Source organism: Phyllostomus discolor, chromosome 11 (assembly GCF_004126475.2).
Source record: "Phyllostomus discolor isolate MPI-MPIP mPhyDis1 chromosome 11, mPhyDis1.pri.v3, whole genome shotgun sequence".
NCBI classification, from domain to species: domain Eukaryota; kingdom Metazoa; phylum Chordata; class Mammalia; order Chiroptera; family Phyllostomidae; genus Phyllostomus; species Phyllostomus discolor.
Window position 1 is genome coordinate 34300121 of NC_040913.2, and position 19552 is coordinate 34319672.

The following is a 19552-nucleotide window of genomic DNA, read 5'->3' on the forward strand; positions in this document are numbered from 1 at the left end:
TAAGTAACTGTCTCCTTTTCTCTTTCTGCTTTTAAGATTCTCTCCTTATCTTTAATCTTGGGCAATGTAATTATAATATGCTTTGGTGTGTGCTTCCTTGGGTCCAACTTCTTTGGGACTCTCTGAGCTTCCTGGACTTCCTAGAAGTCTATTTCCTTTGCCAGATCAGAAAAGTTCTCCTTCATTATTTGTTCAAATAAGTTTTCAATTTCTTGCTCTTCCTCTTCTCATTCTGGCACCCCCTAGGATTCAGATGTTGGAACATTTAAAGTTGTCTAGAGATTACCAAGCCTCCTCATTTTTTTGAATTCTTGTTTCTTCATTCTGTTCTAGTTGAATGTTTATTTCTTCCTTCTGATCCAAACCGTTATATATGATATGAGTCCCAGTTTCCTTCCCTTCACTGTTGGTTCCCTGTATATTTTTCTTTATTTTGCTTTGCATAGCCTTTACTTTTCCCTTTATTTTGCCACCATACTCGACCATTTCTGTGAGCATCCTGATTACCAGTGTTTTTGTTGCGGAAATGTCACTCACACTTGGGGAAGGTGATGAAGCACAAACTTTATTACGTGCGCAGGCTCAAGGGGGGGGTTAATTCCCAAATCCTGAGCCGAAAAAGGCTTGGTTAGGGGTCCTTTTTATATACCAGTTACACAAGCAGAAAGGGAGGGGGAACCAGCTGCTGAAAGCAAGCATTCAGAAGCAGGAGCAAGGTCAGTGGCCTTGAGATAACCAGCCGTTGCCTTGGTGATGACTGGTCAGCTCCTACAGTCCTGTGTGAAATTTTGCAAGTGTTACAGTTACAGAGGAACTTTTGGAGTTTTTCTTTTCCTGCTACATTTTGAACTCTGCATCTGATAGGCTGGCTATCTGTTCATTGCTTGGTTCTATTTTAGGAACTTGATCTTTCTTTCATTTGGGCCAATTTCTTGTCTCAGCACACCTATTATGTAGTAAGGGGCTGAGCCTAAGGTATTCACCAGGTCAAGGCAACTTAAGTACCTGAGTTGTGGTCCTATATGTGGGGGAGTGGTCAGAGAGGGAACAATGGTGCTTGCTTGGCTCTCAGCTGGCTTTCAGTCACTTCCCTCTGCTACCCACAAGCAAATTGGGCCCCCCTGGTGCTGATTCTTGAGTAGATGGGTTTGTCTATGTTCCAGGACCCTGTGGGTCTCTCCAACAAGCTCTCCTTTGAGGCTGGGTATCTCTCCCACCACCACAACCCCCACAAGTTTTTATAGACAGAGGTTTTTTAGGCTTTCTTTTTCACCTGCTGGGACCCTGGGTTGCACTAGTCTATCTCCCTCCCTGGTTTTGCTCCCAGTTATCCAAATGCAAATGTGGGACCATCAGCCCCCATCTTGACTGCCCACTTCTCCAGCTGCTGCCTTGCCACACATCCTCTCCACTCGGCTGCCTATCTCCACCCCGTCTGAATGAATGTTTCTTCTTTAATTTCTCGGTCATTGGATTTCTATACAGTTTGATTTTCTGGCTGATCTGGTCATTTTTTGTTTTTAAATAGTTGCTGTCCTTCTTTTGGTTGTGTGAGGAGGCAAAGTACATCTACCTATACTTCATCTTAGCCGGAAGTCAATAAAATTTTTTTAATGACTGTATTAATTAGTACTTTCAATCACCCAAATGATCTATCTAAAACTTAATTTTGTTCACAAAATTATCTTCTAAGGGAAAAATAATTTTCATTAAATTTTCTTTACCCACTACTTTTTAAAAGAATATAGGATTAGGACTTTAAAAATCACATAATATATATGACTATGCAATTAAAAAATCATATAATACATTCAACTATGCAATTAAAGAATAACACTAAACTGTCATGCTCTTGTAATTTAAAACGTTTGCATATTCTTCAGTCATTTATACAAGTGACATAATTATTAGAACTAGTCACTTTATATTTTCTGTGTTACATCCACCCCTGTTAAATAAGGTACTATTAGACCTATTTTATATAAAGATGAAAAAAATAACATGCAGAGGAACCTGCAAAAATCTCTTTAGTTGCAGAACTGGAAGCACTTACCACAATGGTAAATATCGTTCTAGATCTCAGAGCAACAAAACCCAGCCTCTGTCAGCAACATATACTCCTCCAAAAAGCAAACACTATCTGGCACATTTCTTAATGAGTTATACCTCTCAGAGGTGGACCTGTAACAGGTTCTGTTTATTGCTGTTAAGAAGAACATTCAGTGCTGCTTCTAAGTTGTTGCCATTATCCATAAGAGCTTGCCTTGATGCTTCCTTACTAAAGCCCATTTCTGTTATGTGCTTCAGAGCCTTCTCATCAACCTGTAAGGAATGAAGAGAAAATGTATGCTGGTAGACAATAAATAAAGCAAGGTGTAAGTTTTTAACTACATACTATTTTATTAAACAAAAATTGTATCATATACTTATGGAAAAATGTCAAATAAAGAAACATTCACTTGCTGTGTTTTTTTATACCAATAGCCAAGGAAGAATCAACATGATATGCAGGGCTATGCCTTGAGTACCCTCTGACTTTACAAGTACCATACCAATGCAAAACAAAAACAATTTATGATATGCTAGAATAAGGCTTTTGAAAATAGTAGACAGGAAAATGACCCTAATTAAAAATTGCTATAGTTAATACTCCATTCTAGAAAGAAATATAATTTATATAGCACCTGTCCTAAATGTAAAATAAAATGAAGCTAACAAAATGATAGCATCATTTTTCTTGTTTTTTTCTCTCTCCATTGCTGCACATACTGCTATATATTTATTAGCCATATATTCTATCTATGATGCTTTGACAATCTGTATGCTGACTGAGTAGGAAAATCTACTTTACAAATGCCAGAACCCAAATCTCCTTGACAAATCTAGACCCAAATTCCAGAGCTGTTTAAGCAATATAAACATATCTCATGAAGGAATTCCTTCAGTCATGGCCTGCTGTGAAATACATAACTAACTTTACTACATTTAAGAATTCAGATGGATAGGTTTTCAAATATACATGACACGCATGTTGCAGGCAGTCACTGATACCCATGCAGACATTGATAAAAGCGCAGTATTCTTCCCAAACTCTGACTGTATCTTCTTAAACAAAGAATCCTTTTAAGCACAGTAGCTACATCAATGGATCAGAGTGAACATAAGAGAAAATATACATCCATGCTCTAGCTATGCTAAAGTAAATGTGAAGAGGACTGGACATTAAAACTATAATTCCTCTTTCTTTTTGAAAACTTACCTGAATGTAAAAAATAATCAAACCTTCCAAAACGTTCTCTCTCTTAACTATCTTCCAAGTAAATATCTAATTAAAAAACTGTCCCACACATAGAATTTAACTTAAAACACACACACACACACCCCTTTTAATAATGAATTAATCCCCAACCTTGGTACACCTTATTCTAACTTTCTTGTTGACCTGATTTGCATTAACCAAATCTCATTCAAGGTGTTAGCAGGGCCACACTCTCTCTGACATCTCTAGGGCAGAACTTCCTTCCTTTTTCCAGCATCTGTTGTTTCTAGCCATCCCTGGCATTCCTTGGCTTTCAGATGCATCACTCCAGTCACATGACCATCCTTTCACCATGAGTCTTCAGGTCATTTTCTCTCTATATGTGGCTCCACCTGTGTCTAAATTTTCCCTCTTTATAAAAAGGTTGAATTAGGGTTATAGTGAATTACAGCATACTCTACTGCCCTCTTTTTAATTTGATACCACTGTAAAGACCCTATGTCCAAATAAAGTCACACTTTAAGATACTGGTGGTTAGGACTTCAATAAGTCTTTAGAGAAAGATACAATTCAACCTATAATATCATCTATTACAAAAAAATTATTTTAAGGAGCTATCAGCTGATCCCCCCAATCAAGCCTTGATCAACTGTTGAAAAACAGAATTGAAAACCATCCAACTTACAAAAGCATTTTATACCTAATTATTAGAATAATTCATGTACACTCAAATTTATACCAGTATTTTTAGTTATTCTTTTAATGGTCCTTTTCATTTTTGAATAACAATTCTCCTGGATATACAATTCTTGGTTAACAGTTTTTCCTTTCATTAGTTTCAATATATCACCCCATTGCTTTTTTGCTTCCATAGTTTCTAATGAGAAATTAGCTATTTATCTTATGAATCTTTCCTGTTCTTGATGAGTTGTTTTTCTTTCACTGATTTTAAGACTTCTCTGTTTCAGCTTTCAACAACTTGATTATAATGTGTCTTGTGTGTCTCTTCTTTGACTTTATCCTCCTAGAGTTTGTTAAGTTTCTGGATTTGTAGATTCATGATATCATCACATTTGGGGGTATTATTTCTTCATATATTCTTTCCATCCTTCCTCTCTCCTCCTATTGGGACTCCCACAGTGTATATGTTAGTATATTTGACTGTACCCTACAAGTCCCTTCGGCTCTATTTTCCTCCATTCTTTTCTCTTTTTGCCTGTTACTCTGGGTCACGTTAATTGCCATATACTAAAAACTCACTGAGTCTTTCTTCTGCCTGTTCTAGTCTAATGTTTAATCTGACTAATAATTTCTTTTGAATTTCAGCTAATGTATTTTTGAGCTCCAGAAATGCTGTTGGGTTTCTTTTTTATCCTTTCTACCCATTCGAAAAACAATATTTCTTCATTGGTATTCCCTACTGGTTCAAATATTATCCTCATGATTTCTTTATTTCATTGTCAATGGTCCACTTCAGTCCCTCTGAACATATTTAAGACAGTTAAGTCTTAGTTTAGTAAGTCTAATGCCTGGGTTTCTTTAAAAATAATGTCTGTCCATTTCTTTTTTCTATGACTGAGTCATATTTTCCTGGGTTGTTATTGTTTTTGTTTGTTTGTTTATTTGTTTTTGGTGTGCCTTGTAATTTTTTTGAGAACTGGACATTTTGAATACTACAATGGTGATAATTTTGGAAATCAGATTCTCCCTCCTCCTCAGGAACTGATGGTGTTACTTGATAAAACTGCAGTTTTAAATTTGTTTAGGTACTTTCAAAATTTCCTTTGCAAAAATTATATTCCTTGTTTATGTGTTCACTGAAGTATTTGTTCTATTACCTCTATGGTTGGCATCTCCATCAATCACTACTCTGCATACTGAAGAGTCTGACTAGGCTCCATGGTGATAAAACAGTTACTTCAGACAGTGCTTGTCAACTCAATAATTACTTCAGTGAATAGGCCAATTCCTAGAAATTTTTATATTGCCATCTTTGTGATATCACTGCCTTCATATGTTTTTAATATTTGCAATTACCCCAAAGTGCAAGCCTCTGGTATTCTATGCCAAAACATTCCTATAGAAGTGTTCTCAATTTACTAATGTTTAAGAGCCTCTTAAGTTAGGGATCATGTATTTTTGAGTTTGCTATATTGACTTTGTCCTTAAAACCATGATTTTTTTTCCCCAAGAATTAAATGGGCATATGTACAAGGAAAAGAAAGCCTGGTCCATAATTATAAAACCATTTTATAATTATGGTTTTACAATTGGCCAGTGTTTAATTAATTTATGAGGCATGTGACCTATTTTTAGTACATGAGACACAAATGAAAGTTGCAGAAGATTCCAAAAATATTTTATCTGATAAAACAGACCCATTCCCAGGGAATGAACTCCTTTCCTTCCTGATTCTGAATTTTTTCAATGGCGATTTAATGTATACAGAATCCTGTAACAATAAATCACAAAGATGCTCACCAGAGTCCCAACATTGTTAAATTTATCAATTTGTGTAACCATCTATCTCTGAATTTCTTGTTATATGAGATAATAAACCCACATTATTTAAGCTAGTCTTATTAATCTGTATCCTACAGATAACATCATCCAAAGTAATTCAACCTTTAAAGACAGAGGAAAATGAATTCTTGTCAGTTCTGTTACATCTAAGGATATTGCAGCATATTAGAAATATGTTTGGCTCTTCTTATTTATCTTAAAATTCCCAGTATATATTACAATTGAGTCTGTAATATATGTGGACTTATTTCAATATGTTTTTTTCAAAGACAAAACAAAACAGAGACAAATTTGAGAAAAAATGTGGGAAGGGCAGATAACTGCATTTTGATGCATCAACTTTTAGAATATAATTTCCATTGAGAACCTTCTACATAATTTTATGAATCCATTTCAAATGATGTATTCAGACATTATACATTTAAATAAAATGGAAGTTTTAAGTAAATTATTTTTCAAACAATCCAAATTTTCCATGAATCAACTGTAAATCTTAATGAAAGCCTTTTTAGAGTTGTAACATCCATCCATAATACACTGGAGGCCAATGGTGGTTCCAAGAAAAAATAAAAAATCATCAAGGCTATTAAAGAAAGAACACATTAACTTTGTGTTGGTTCTTCAGTCTTACCAGTTCTCTGTAGACACCCTCATGTTTCCCCTCTGATTTGGTGGACCTTTCTTTCTGTAAAATTTCCCTATTTCGGTTACCAGCAGCACTCATGTTGAGATTACTTCTAGCACCACCACCACCTCCTCCAAATGTCTTGGTCTTTAGATAAGAGAAAGGAAAAGAGATGTAAATAAATAGCATTTAAAAATAATTCTAAAGGCTAAGCTACAACTAAAAATATCTAACAAAATTGAAGTAGTTAAAAGTTCCTTAATTATAATGTACATGAAAAAATAAATTGTTAGCTAATTTTTTAACAAATATTTATTAGCCATAATCTTTTTTCCCCCACAAGTCTAGGCAGAGCAATAAAATAATTACATAACTATAATCTCTAAGTGTACGAGGCAAGTCATCATAATAAATTTAAGTAGACAATAATATAGAAGAAAATTACATAATACTAGCACTATGGGGAATGGGTGTCAAAAATAATTCTGGGGTAGACATACTTGACTAATATCATGATCCTTGGGTTACAAATCCAGCTACATGGCAAGGCTATCATCAGTAAGGCATTAAACATATCTGAGAGTCAGTTACATCATGTCCGCAATCTAGTAATATAAATCTATAATCTTAGAAGGCAAACAAATAATATAAATTTCATAATAGATTAAAACTTTTATTACTAATTTATTATTCATATTAATTACATATGCTATGATTTACCAACCATATAGGAAAATTTTAAAGTCCATATTTCTTATTTTGCCTAACTTATTTGAATAATTACATGTATAATCAAATTTAAAAATTTTATTTGATTTCAGTTATGTTTTATCAAAGCTATTCTGAAAAGACTATAGCATAAAGAACATTGGTTTGGAAAAATACAAATTTATGATTTAAAAGCATCTCACAGCCCTGGATGGTGTGGCTCAGTGGATTGAGTGCTGGCCTGAGAACCGAAAGGTCGCTGGTTTGATTATCCAGTCAGGGCACATGCCTGGGTTGCAGGTCAAGTCCCCAGCTGGGGCATGCAAGAGGCAACCAATCAATGCTTTTTCTCCCTCTCTTTGTCCTTCCCTTCCCCTCTCTCTTAAAAAAAAAAAAAATAAAAGCATCTTACAGTTGTTACTTGTATAATATTAAATTAAGCACTATATAATATCTTTACAACCTAATAGATCTAATAAAAGAGGAGGAAGTCAAGACTTGATTTTATTAACGATAGTGATCAATATTTTAAAATAGGTTTTAAAATGATTACAGTAAGAAAACATCTTAGATATAAATTTATATAGTATTGGGGAATGATTTGGATCAGATGAAATATAAAGAAATAAAACCTGTAAAACAGAAAAATGATGTTAGATAAGCATTTATGGACAACATAGTAAATATCTCTACTAGGTAGTTGATACATTACAACATATGAATTTAATTCAAACCAAAAGTAAAAATCATCTTCAAAAACCAAAGATGTATAACTGAATTCATGTAATTTTTGGTTTATGCAATCCCAGCAAAAAAAAACAGATTTGGAATGTCTTGACAGTTATTAGTTGTACAACCACAAAAAAAAAATGTGAGTTCATATTAATGAGATACAAAGTTCATTAGGCTGAGAGGCATTGGAGTACAGTTAAGAACACAGGTGGGACTAATTCCCTGGCTCAGCCACACTCTGGAGCCCCTGCCCTGAGACAAGTCATTTAACCTTCTCCTTCCGTAGGCCTCCAATTTTTCATGCTTAAAACAGAGAGGAGAAAATTCACTTGCCAGGAATATTTTGAGAATCAAATGACATCACTGACATGAGTGATAAATTCAGTAACTGGTACACGGTAAACACTCAACAGATGGCAATAATATTATTGTTTTGTTTAATATATTCAAACATAGTTACCTGAAAAGTCTGGAGCCTGACCTGTTCCAAATTAAATATATTCCTGGAATTTAAATTCTGTAACTCCAAAAGTATTTTTTCTTTTGGTGCCAGTGAAATAATCTCATCTTCTGGTTACATTTCCTTATTATTTCTTTCCATTTTATGGATTAAGAAATAGGATAAATAGTATTTTCAGTATTGCTTTTCAGTACTTTAAAGCAGTTGTTACTCACTAAACATATAAATATCTAGAAACATTACAACTTAAACATTATCCATAAGACAAGTGATGTCCTTTATGAGCCACACCATCTTGTGCATACTATGTGAATTAAGCATATGTGAGATCACCATGACCATGAAACTCAAGTGGGCCTTCAATGCTGCCTAGTAATCTTCCTACATTTCCCCAGCCCATCCAACCTCCCAATCTTCTAGACCAGTCAGTGTTTACCTGTTCTCCTCACTACTCAAGCCTCCAGCATCTCATCTTCTTCCCCACTGTCATGGCTGGCCTTACCTACTCCCTCACTGAAATAACTAAAATAATCACTGAAGAACTTGAACAATTTTCACCACACCAACCCACCACTGGTATCTGTACACTTATACTTTATCTTAACACCACCTCTATGAATGTTAAGAATAATGTGGAGTGAATGAATGACTTCCCCAATTCTACATTAGTTCTCAGGCCACGTTTTACATGATTTTTTCAACAGTCTTTGATAAGTTCAACACTCCTTCTTCCATGATACAATTTCTGCATTGTCTTGTTTTCATCCTATCTTACCAGTGATACCTTGGCTGGTTCAACCTCATCCAACCTGTAAGGCTGAAATGCTACCGCGTTCATTCCTTACACTTTCTCTTCCTTATCAGCCCTAATTCCTTTGGTGATCTCATTTAACTCATGATTTTAAATATCAACCATATGACTACAACTCTCAAATCCATATATCTATTCTGAAGTTCACCCTTCAACTACACTCTTCTGTCTCACTGCCTATCAAATATTGCCACAAGGATATCTGTTAGGTACTTCAACATTAATAGGTTCAAAACAAAACACCAAATATTTCTCCTTCCAACTTGTTCTATCCCAGTCCTCTCTAATTCAAGATAAGCAACTCTACCCTGCTAATTTCTCAAGACAAAGCCCTTGGAGTTATTCCTGACATTGATTCTTCTTTCATGTGCCACATTCAATCTGTCAGAAATCTTGATAACTCTACTTTCAAAATTCCAGATCTGACCACTTTGCACCACCTGCACTGCTGGCATCTTCATTCAAACTACCACCATTTTTCTCCACCTGGATTGCATCAATAATTTCCTAACTTGTCTGATTCCAATCCTTCTGCTCTACAATCTGTTCTGACCACAACAGCCAGAATTAGACTTTTCAAATGCAGGTAGCTCAGTTAGTTAGCATGCCATGTCATCCCAATACGCCAAAGTTGTGGGTTCAATCCCTAATCAGGGCACATACGAGAAACAGCCAAAACTGCATAAATAAGTGTACCAAATCAGTTTCTTTCTCCTTCTTTCTCTCTCTTTCTCACTTTCTCCATTCCTCTGTCTCTAAAATATATATTAAAAAATGTAGGTCAGCTGATGTTACTGCTGAAAATCCTCCGGAAGCTCCTCATTTCTCTCTGAATAAAGGCCAATGTCTTTAAGATGGCTTACAGGAGCCTATACAGGCAGAACCCTGTTATCACTCAACTTTACATTCTACTACTTGTCCCTTTGCTCTTTCTGCTTCCACTAGTCACTTTGCTATTCCCCTGAAAATATACTCCTACTTTTGATCCTTTGCAACAGCTTTCCCTTCTCCTTACAATAAACCTCTCAGATAACCACATAATTAATTTCTTATCTTTCCAGTCTTGCTCAAATCTCATTATGATGAGGCCTAATCAAACTACCACATTTAAAACTAAAATCTATAATTTACTCATTTAGTACGTTTACATACTAAATTTACTGTCTTTACTAGTATGTAAACTACACAAGAATTGCAAAGAATTCTCTATTTTTGAGCATCCTCTTTTAAATTGTATCCCCGCCGCACAAATGGCACTCCAAACTCTCTAACTTAGTCTACTTTTCCTTTGTTCTCCATTGCACTTACCAACTTCTAACCTACATAAACTTATATACTTATTATGTATTAGTCTGTCACCCACTATTATATAAGCTTGATAAGGGTAGGGATCATTTGTCTATTTGTTCACTGATTTAACCTAAGCATTTAAAATGCCTGCATACAGCAGGTTCTCAAAAAAATAGTTGCTCAACAAAGGAATAAAGGAAAAAAAAAGAATGAAAATCATCACTTAGTCATTTGTAGATTTCACCAAATCAATATAAGTATTTTGATGAAAGATCCTAAAACATCCTTTTAGAACAATTACATTGTTACATGATTTTGATGTTCAGAAAGATTAAACATAAATATGTGTGTACAGCTATCAATATATAGAGATATACAAATACAGACATAATCTTCTACTGTAATACACATAGGTTTAGTCCCAGAATTGTCACTGGGTAAACTCAGGTAACTTCTCAGCCTCCATCAACTCCATCATATATAAATTGAGAAGTTAAGTGTTCTTCAGATAACTATGACTTTTTACTTATCAAATACTTATGGGAAAATGTAACATGATCAATTATGACTTTAAAAAATGAAACGTATTACAGTATGTTAACTATGTTCCAGTAAATAGATAGTAGTAACCACATCAGCCAAATTTTGAGAGAAAAGTTGAAGAAAAGTATAAATCAAAAGAACTTTCCTAAAGTTATTAAGAATTTAATATATCCTCAATATCCTCTTCTGAACTCCAAGATTTTAATAGCTTTTTGGGAAAAAGAAATATATTTCATGTAAACTGTGTAAAATATATTAATTTCAGAATTATTAAAAATCATTTTTTAAAATGTGCTTTACAATAGAGAAAATACTAAAAAATGTCAAGTCGTGTTTATCAAGCGCTTTTTAGCAAAGGAATATGATGATCTGTGGCATGTGGCATTCTAAATATTTTCAAGATTATCAATTTTAATTCTCACCATAACTACATGAAGTAGGTACCATTATTATCTTTTTTTATAAAGAAAAACAGGTTACAAAATGTAATAACATATCCAAGCTTGTCAGCAGGATATGCTTCCAGATTGCTTCATCCCAGAGTCTGTGCTCTTGGCCTCTACACTAGACTGATGATGATAGGAAGACATGCTGCAGAAGAACAACCAAAATGCAAGAAGTCTCCTCCTTCAACTTTGTATATCAATAGAAGAGCAGTTAACTCAGATTCATTACTGGTGTTGATAAAGAAAACTATTTCAATCTTACTGGTTAAGAAAAGCCTGTCTAAACTACTAATTCCTGGAAGTATTCAAACTATTATTAAAGTCTGGAAATCAAAATATAACTAGAGAAAACACATATTTCAAGTAAGAACGAATTTAAAAATAATTTTTAAAACATTTGGATATTAATAGTACATATACATAATAAGGGGATGTGCACATGCATAAATATATACGTGATCTTAAGAAAAAATATTTTTTACTATATATTAAATAGATTTAAGAATGAAAACTGACAGGTATTAAGTCTGAGCTACTACTGATTATCCTCTGATTTTTGCCTGCATTCTCAGAAGTCCGAGAGGAAAATTACAGGAGAAAATTATCTTCAAAAAGTGTTATCAAGCTCGACCAATGATAGGAAACCCTCTACTGAAAATAAAAAGCATTGGTTCAGCTGTTACAATGTTAAAAGAAAAGAAAGGAGGAAGAAGCGAAAGAAGCAGAAAGAAAAGAAGAAAGGGAAAAGGAAACAGAAAAAGAAGAAGAGAAAGAAGAAGAAAGAAAGAAAGGAAAGAAAAAGAAAAGAAAAGAAGTGTGGTTGCTAGAAAGAGTAACTTAATAGGATTGTCGAGAGGATTTGGAAAAGAACATTGGACCCAGTGTGTAAGCTTGAGACTCCATATGTACCAGGGGATTTTCTGCTGATACCTGGAGAATGTCAAAGTTTGTTGTATTAGTTACCATATGTGAAAAAACAATAATTATAAGTAATCTAAATAGAACATAATGATAAGAAATAAGAAAAATTATTACAATTTAGTTTCTTACTTCTTTGCTCTTTGCAACTTCTGCAATAGCAGCAGTCCTTTGCTTTTCAAATTCATCATTATCATTTACAGGTTTGACAGGCATTGTAACTTGCAATGTCTTCCTTCGATCAAGTTCTCTGCTATCCATTTGGCATGAGATACACACTTCTGGTAATAATAAATAAAAATCAGTCATTTCAGTAGTTCCCAAGGAGATTCAAGGTCTTCATAATACAGTATTATTTCTTCAATAAAGTTTGCATCACAACAGCTGAGAGCCCAAAAATATAATTCTTTCACATACACTTAAAATAAAAGTAGAAAACTGATCAAAGTAACTTTTATATAAGTGTAATCGGTAAATACAATGGAAAGCTTCAAAACTGCCCGCCTAAAACAGGGCCCATATTTACAAACACATGAAAGCAGGAGATCTCAAATTTCATTTCAGGAAAATGATGTAAAATAATTTAAATTTCAAACTATCTGTACTATTACACAAGAAAAAATAAATTGAGTTTTTTTAAGAGCTTGATTTATACATTATGCCTCAATATCCTTATGAGGTTAAGTGGTTGAGTTATTTTAACATATAAAAGATGTATCTGAACTTATAAACCAAAAGCTAAAAACAAACCCTGTCCCTCGATCTGGATAAAATTTTTGATTTTTAGTCTCATAAATAAATTGAGAAAGTCATCATTGCTGAAAAATAAGCCCTGAATTCTAGTTCTTCCTTCTACTTGTAGCAGTGAAAATCCTATACAATAAACCTTTTCTCAACTCATTGATAAAACAAAGAAAGCATGCTTTCAAACAAATGTCTTATACAAATACAGATTTTGAGCAACATAAATATATCCTGTACATAGCAATAGACAGCCAGCATTATCTGCCTTTAACCCATATACAGGCTAAGATAAGATGAAAATAATTTTTCAGAATGGACTTCATAAACAAATAATATTATTGATACTATAACTTTTATTATCCTTCCTAAGGCAAAAAAATTGTAAAACACACTTCAGATTTTAATAAATAATTAAATAATAAGTCTGAGCAATTTATAAAAGAAACATTATCACCAAAATGTTTAAGGGAAAAGCATATTCTTACAAACATATCAATTATCACTTTCAAATACAAATTACTGGAATATTTACACTCTGTTTTTATTCTGGGGTTTTTCTTACACTAGTAGAAGTGAGGGCATCACCAGCACAGAGCCCACCACAGAGCATCGTGCCTCCTTTTATCTTCACTGTGTCATGTTGCAAAGCCCAATAAAAATGGACATATTTTTTAAATTCTTTCAAAATAGACATGATGCTAGAATTACTTTTATTTAATTTTGACTAGACTCTACAAAAAGGTTTTTGAAGAGGCTACCATCTGATCCTGCCCATTTATCTTCTGATCACCCTTTTGACATAAAATCTTTTTTAAGCTGTTACAGATACACAGGTCTCTGTTTCCTACCTGTTGGGTCTCTAACTCACCTTCAGTACTCTCATCTGAGCCCATAGTCTCAATGAAAAATAAAGAACAAACACAAGGTGGAATACAAATAGCTAAATCTGGTGGCATTGTGTGGCAAAGAGCAAGCCGTCATAGGGATTATTCTCAGACTGCTCAGGGATACAGCAGGGACAGGCTAGAGAAGATGGCCCTGAATGCAGTCTGCTGCTGAGCACAACCAGGAAGTCGCAAGACACCAGCCCGATGAGCAGCTACCCCAAGGTAACATGTTGCAGTAACCTTTAGCTTATGTCAGAGGAGGATCAGTGTAGCTGTGATTGAAAAAAAAAAATCCCTCTGAAAACAAAACTATGTCCCTGCATAACATGGGCATTTGGATCAAGGAAGACAAAGAGAACCTTGAAAGGGGCGCCCAGGACTGCAGGCTCTCTGAAAGTGCAACTATGCCCTTCCCTGCCCCCTGTCTTCTCATGTCTTGTCTCCTTCTGTTGACACTTTTGTTTTCTTGTTCCCTCTTTTCTTTTGATTTCTCATTTTGATAAACAAAATGAGAAATTATAGCATATTTTTATCTTCTTTTGCATTCCTCTCAAAAAAAATGCTCCACTACCATCTTATCTTAGTTAGTTATTAACTGCTCTTCAGGTGGGCCTCTTAATTTCTTCAATCTTTGGGTTAACAGCTCTTGAGAAAAGCACTTACACCAATGATTTAATTGCAGTAAAGAAAAAAACAATTATTAAATTCCTTTACTGAGTATATTTCCATATAACTCTCTGACCTCTGAATGAATAGTTCGGCACAAAACTAAAAACAGCTTGACACAAATGAAAAATACCTTTTGTTGATTAAATTACATCTGCCAATATGAATGTCATTACCTGTCCAAAAGGCACAAAAGGAGGTGGTCCACCTTCAGTTCCAATGTTGCTTCTATTATGTTTTGACAAGCTCTGTGAAGAAAGTGAGTCACAAAACAAAAAATATACGTTAAAAAGTTTACATTTACAATGCACCAGGAATCTACTTATTTTAGTATGTTTTTATTTAAAAAAGGAAAAAGGCTTCCATAAATTATTTCAAACTAGACAAAATATTTTATTCCTAACTTCAATAGTTAGGCAGAGGCTCTCCCCTAATCTTCCCATACAAAACACACATTCACAACCTTTTTCTAAGATGTTCCCATAAGAACAAAACACAGCCCTGGCTGGTGTGGCTTGGTTGGAGCACTGTCCCATAAACCAAAAGGCTGTGTGTTTGATTCCCAGTCAGGGCATGTGCCTAGGTGGCAGGTTCCATGCCTGGTCCAGGAGCATACAAGTGGTGACCAATTGATGTTTCTTTCTGACATCAATGTTTCTCTCCCTCTCTCTCTTCCTCCCTTCACTTTTATTACTAAAATAAGTGTGTCCTCAAGTGAGGATTAAAAAGAAAAGAACAAAACACAGTAAAAATCTCCTCAACAAGTAGTAAATTCAAATATTACATACTTCGGTAACAAAAATTTTACTTTAAACCATATTAAAATATTTGTCTGATACAATATAAGAAATCACCTTTAAAATAAAATTGTTGAGGCAGAAAATCTATTAGCAAACAACATACTTGTTATATTGCAGTATAATGAAATACATATTAGTCTTTATCCCCAGTTCTTGGAACAGGGTTCAAAAGTGTTTTGACTAGAAACAGTATAAGCAACCTATCTGCATGGCATGGCAAATGTAGCCCAGCCCCTGATTCAGAAAACTGATGGGGAGCGAGCGAGTTGGCACACAGGAGCTGAGCCCACAGATCAGTTTTCCTGTGGGGAATCAGGCGTGCATTGTACCTAGGCTGCTTTGAGGCTTGCTTTTTGCTAAAACTCCCTCACTCTGGATTGAGGCAGCAGTGTTTACTGTGTATCTTTAAAATAGCTTCCTAGAGTCTGTGTTAAACCTCCCAAATATGGATGTAACCAGTGACCACCCTTCCCCTTGCATTTGCAAATATCCTTTTTCTTTGAGGTAATTAGCAACATTCTTTCCTTTGTTATCTGTAATAGGTAATCAATCACCTAAAGTGAACCTGTGCAGAGTAAATGAGGACCATCCTCCATGTAATGTACCTAGAAAAGCAATAAAAGCCTGTCCGGCAGGGGTTGGGGCCCCCTCTCTCACTTAGAGAGCGGCCATGCCGTCCCTTTTTCTCCACAGGACTTCTGTAGTCCGTGTGAATTTGTTCATTGCAGCCACAACACATGGACCCCGCTGGTCGAGTCCGCATCAAAACTGTTTATAGGTATACTGATAACAGTGATTTTAATTATTTAAAAAGATCAAATTGTTACAGTTTATGATATAGTGATTACTTTTTTTTTTATTTCAATCATTGTTCAAGTACAGTTTTCTCCCCCTACTCCCGTTCCAGCCCCTCCACCCAACCCTCCCCCTTCCCCCCATTAGTGATTACTTTTAGTTAGAATAAAATTTCCTTTGTGATAACTTGTTTTAATCAGAACACTTTCTTGTGCCAGATATTATGGAATGAATTAAAGATTTGATGATTCAAATAATAAGACAAATAAAAAACAAACAAAAAAGACTTTTGAAAATCAACTTACATTTGAAGTATTCAACCAACAATTGATTAATATAATCTCCCATCCCTCTACTAATTTTGTTTTTCCCTCTAACTCTCATATTTAAAATTAAAGAGTTAACAATGTATTATGAATATGGAAAAAATATTCTCCTTGCAAAAGCAATTTATCACATTATAAATTCCTTTGAAATGTTACTAAGAACCTTCAGAAGATGTTTTCATTTGTCTATTCCTCCTATTTGTTTCATTTTTGAGATGTTAACATATATTGTTAAGCACTTCTTGTCATTTTTTCCCAATTGGTACTGACCTGACTGGAAATTGAACCCACTACCTTTCAATCTATGGAATGATGCTCTAACCAATTAAGCCACACTGTCCAGGGTGCTAGTGTCATTTAATATAAACTCCTAACTTTAAACATTTCTGTATACTTTTAATATAATCATTACAAAAGAGTTTACCTGTGTTCTTATACCATATACAAAAATTATTTCAAAATGAATCAAAAACCTAATTAAGACTAAACCCATAAAACTTCTAGAAGAAAAGAGAGGGAGAAGGCTTCATGACATTGGATTGGTAATGATTTTGTGGATATGATGCCAAAAGTACAAGTAACAAAAGAAAACAAAAAGATAAAATTGAACTTCATCAAACTAAAACTTTTGTGCATCAAAGGACACTATCAACAGAGTAAGAAGGAAATCCATGAAATATAAAAAACATTTGTAAAATTGTAACTGAGAAGGAATTTATATTCAGAATATATTCAGAAATCAAACAGAAAAAAAAACCAATTAAAAAAAATTGGCAAAGACTTAAATACCCATAAATCTCCAAAGAAGATATACAAATGGACAATAAGCATATGAAAAAAATGCCAACATCACTAATCATTTGGGAAATACAAATCAGATCCACAATAAGATTCCACTTCACACCTAATAGGATAGTTAATATTAACAAAATAAAGAACATAAAATAACAAGTTGGCAAAGATGTAGAAAAACTGGATCCCTTGTGTATTGCTGATTGGAATGTAAAATGGTACAGTCACTGTGGAAAACCAAATGACAGTTATTTTAAAAAGTTAAACTATAACCACATGATCCCTGAATCTACTTCTAACTATATACCCAAAAGAACTAAAAGCTGAATCTTGAACAGATATTTATACACCCATGCTCATAACAGCATTATTCACAATAGCCAAAAAAGTTAAAAACAATGCTAAATGTCTATCAGTGATGAATGAACAAAATGTGATACAGATACACACACACCTAGAATATTATTAGCCTAAAGTTAAGAAATTGTGACACATGCTGCAATATGAATGAAACTTAAAGACATTATGTTAAGGGAACTAAGCCAGACACAAAAGAACAAATATTGTGTGATTCCACTTGCCGAAGGTCCCTAAAGTAGTCAAATTCACAGAGACACAAAGTACTGTAGAATCATGGTTGCTAGAGATTGGGAGGAGGAGGGAAATGGAAATTGATGATTAATGGTACAGATAAATACATTTCTTCTTTTTGGGAAGATAAACACATTTCTTCTTTTCTTCCACCCCCCCACCACGCCCTGAGTATATAATCAGCTTGCTACAGCTACAACACCACATATAGTTTAAATACTCTCTTCCCCTATTTATTTTATAATAATATTTAGGGTCTTTTTAATTCCCAAATTAACTCCATGGTTTATGATTCCTATGTGTACTACCTGCCAGGTGCTCAAGTAATTGAACTCTCCATGGTTTCTACATCACTATGGTTACCAAATCAAAAAACATATAAAACCAAAGAGAACTATAATTATATTAAGATGTTTTTAAACTCTTTTTAATGTAAATTTTTATTGCTGCCTTACAAGGAATACTAATAGGCTTTCAGAAAACAAAGTGCAAAGATATACACTAAAGCATTACAAGGACAACTATCAAACTACTACTAATCTGCGTGCATGTGTCTGCATGCAGGTGTGTGGGGAACAAGGAAGTTCCTAGAGTGATAACTGACTTTTCAGTCAGTGAAGTAGTAATAATTCTGGCTTGGTTGGGAAAATTATGTAAGATGTTGGTCTGACTTTAGAACATCTTATTACATTTTTTAAAAACTCTAATTATAATACAAACTATAAAATACCAACTTGTAAAAGAAAGGACCACATAAAATGAGTGGGATTTCGCTGGGAAATTCAAAGTTCACAAACTTGGCTCTTTATGTAAAGAGCCTTGCTTTTGTAACATTTTCAACTAAACAACAAAGTTATGAAGCATTATCTTATACTACATAGTATAGCAGTCTAAAAGGTAGCTTATTATTATCATAAAGAATGAGTACTATGAAATAAAAACTGTGCTTAATTCTCATTATCCATTTACCCCCAATAGGTACACTTTCCATCTAAGAAAACAGAAAAAAGTAATATATCATAAAATACCAAAGCTTGAAATACTGCTAGGCCACTTGGCTCACTTAGGCAAGATTTGAGAATGGCACAACATCAATTTGAGCTTAAGGAGTAGTTAGCTTTATATGTTTTGTGATTCTTTCATTTCACAATTATTTGTTATAATATTTATTACATGTAAGACTCAGAGCTACCAGGTGGAAATATAGGAATGCTCAGATCATCACCTGTTAGCAGTCTAATGGTTACCTTAGTATTTAGCTAGCAAAGGGGAGCTAAGGCACTTAGACATTGAGCTTCATAAAATGGGATGCATGAGCCTGTGTGATCCACCAGGAAGCTACAGCTTCACACTCCAGGGGACCACAGCATTGTGCTCTGCCAAGAGGATTAACACCCCTCCTTCTGCCCTGTGATGGATTGTTGGGGGTTATAGGAGGAGGTGCTGGACGATAAAGGCCTGTCAGTTTAACTAAGAGGTGTAAACCTATGGAAGCCCACAAAAGCATGGAAAGTTGATTGGCTCTTTTGAAATAGCACCTGGTCCATCTCAAGCCAAGCTCCTAGTTATAATCCCAGAGAAACAGAGAAGTGTTGTCACTCATTCACCTGGCAACGTGTTTGCCCCATGCGCTCTC

The 19552-nt window shown here is 34.4% G+C and overlaps 1 protein-coding gene across 1 annotated transcript in view; it reads right to left on the reverse strand.

The window, feature by feature from the left end:
- TDRD3 (tudor domain containing 3) overlaps positions 1 to 19552 on the reverse strand; it is a 163490-nt gene that overhangs the window by 60356 nt on the left and 83582 nt on the right. The window contains 6 exon segments of the mRNA XM_028526378.2: positions 2167 to 2193; positions 2196 to 2322; positions 6414 to 6554; positions 12448 to 12581; positions 12584 to 12596; positions 14789 to 14860. Coding sequence (XP_028382179.2) covers positions 2167 to 2193; positions 2196 to 2322; positions 6414 to 6554; positions 12448 to 12581; positions 12584 to 12596; positions 14789 to 14860 — 514 coding nt within the window.